General features: G+C 45.4%; 1 protein-coding gene across 1 annotated transcript; it reads left to right on the top strand.

Moving 5' to 3' along the window:
- Positions 1-1,033: 1,033 nt before the first annotated feature.
- Positions 1,034-1,671, top strand: LOC118479039 (secreted RxLR effector protein 78-like). The gene is made up of 2 exons (XM_035973617.1): positions 1,034-1,048; positions 1,306-1,671. Exons 1-2 carry the CDS (start codon positions 1,034-1,036, stop codon positions 1,669-1,671), a joined length of 381 nt encoding a protein of 126 aa, XP_035829510.1.
- The last annotated feature ends 214 nt before the right edge of the window (positions 1,672-1,885 follow it).

The following is a 1,885-nucleotide window of genomic DNA, read 5'->3' as shown; positions in this document are numbered from 1 at the left end:
AATCTGCCCTATCAAAATCATAAGATTGTTCAGAGTCATTATCAGGATATTCAAAGAATTGCATTCGAAAAAGCTAGACATGATGTGAAACTCAAAGACACTGACGACAAATTTCTCAAAACTAGGTGACGAACTGGAACACAGCTCAACCTGCTCTAACAGCCACCTGCCCACGACAATCACCTGTACAAACGACCTCTCCCCATTTCCCTCTTGGGTTAAAAAAAATAATAAATATATATTACAGGGGGAGTCCCGGCTATAGCAGGACCACCGGGACGACGTGACATCCCTGTTGTTACCTGTTGACAGACGAGGATCAAGTTTTTATATATTATTATGCAGGCCTACACTGTAACTAATGATTAACGAATGGGATCGTTTTTATTGCATAGGTGCTATTACCACCAACCAATTTCTTAGTTATTGCTCCTTTCTTTTCTGTTGTTACTTTTTCTCCTCATCTTTATAATATTATCACTTTTTCTAATATCCAAGTTTCATCCTATAATTTGAGATGCACGGGCAATAATAATACTAATTTTGCTTATTTATATAATAGCGCACATCCGTGCTCTGCAACTTAGCTTGCTCTGTACGAATTACGGTTATTCGTAACCGAATACATGTAGTTATCGTAGTCAGGGAAAGGAATGCACGACATAGATCTGTTGAAGATCTTGCGCCCGCCGCGCGCCGCCCAGTGCCTACTTTTCATTCAACCATTTATTCCCGCCACAAGGGAGGCAATGCTGACGATGAGTCACGCTAATATAAGTCATTGACTGGATTTGCATCAACTCCAAAGTGCATCCAGCTTTCGACCCCTGCGCACACAGTGTTACACACCACTAAGTTATGTGAACACAGTCGACGTACTGTCTGTGGGTCACTCAGATGCAATTCGCCATGTTCTGTGTTGTCTTTGCTTCATTTTCTTTCTTTTTGGGGGGATTTTGTTGTCTTGTCCACTTGTTTTGAATATTGTCTTGCCAATACTTGCACAAACTGTAATACCGGGTGCCCATTGCAGATGGGGTCAGATGGGGTCAGGTCGGGTCGGGTCGGGTCTGGGGTGATCGCCCGACTCGTTGCCTGAAAACAAACGCTTTTGTCTAGGAGGCAACGAGTCTGGTGCGATCTGCTTGTGCCACGGTAGCCGCTTTGCACCCTCAATCTGGCTAGCAAAACGCCCCGCCCCGATCTCCCAGTGGGCACCCCGTATTATAACCGAGTGTGTCTGTCCGCATGCCTGCTCAAATGAACTTTTGATCAAATCTATACATCATAATATTTGTGGTTCAGGAAAAAGCCTTTGACCAAGTAAATAGAAACAAGCTATGGAAGATCCTTGAGCAGTACGAGATCAAGGGACAACTGCAAGACACTATCAAGGCTATCCATGCCAACAGCAGAAGCGCGGTCTGCATTACCAGTGGAACGTCGGACTGGTTTCCAGTAACAGCCGGAGTCAGGCAGGGCTGCAGTCTTTCCCCTCTGCTCTTCGTGATCTACATAGACCAGATTACTAAGGAGGCCAATCCAGACCCAGAGGCACTGAACGAAGTCATGTTTGCAAACGACTTTGCAATGATGAATAACAGGACTCAACTGCAGGAGCATATGAACCAACTAAATGCCCCAAAACCAACCAGCTCTGGGGGCATATAGCATCACATATTCTGGCTGGAGAGCCAGAGGAACTCCAAGGCGACGCTGAAGTGAATCTGTAGCAGACATCCTCAAGCTCACGGGATGTCCCTCCTAGGCCACTCGCCTTGCTTTAGACAGACACCTGTATCTCCCCACGACACCAACCGGTACAAACGGAAGAATAAAGTAAAGTAAGTAAGATCTAGGAGACGGGGCTTAGGGATTTATTATA

The sequence above is a fragment of the Aplysia californica genome, unplaced genomic scaffold (genome assembly GCF_000002075.1).
Source record: "Aplysia californica isolate F4 #8 unplaced genomic scaffold, AplCal3.0 scaffold00028, whole genome shotgun sequence".
Lineage (NCBI taxonomy): Eukaryota > Metazoa > Mollusca > Gastropoda > Aplysiida > Aplysiidae > Aplysia > Aplysia californica.
This window is presented reverse-complemented; position numbering and strand designations above follow the sequence as displayed.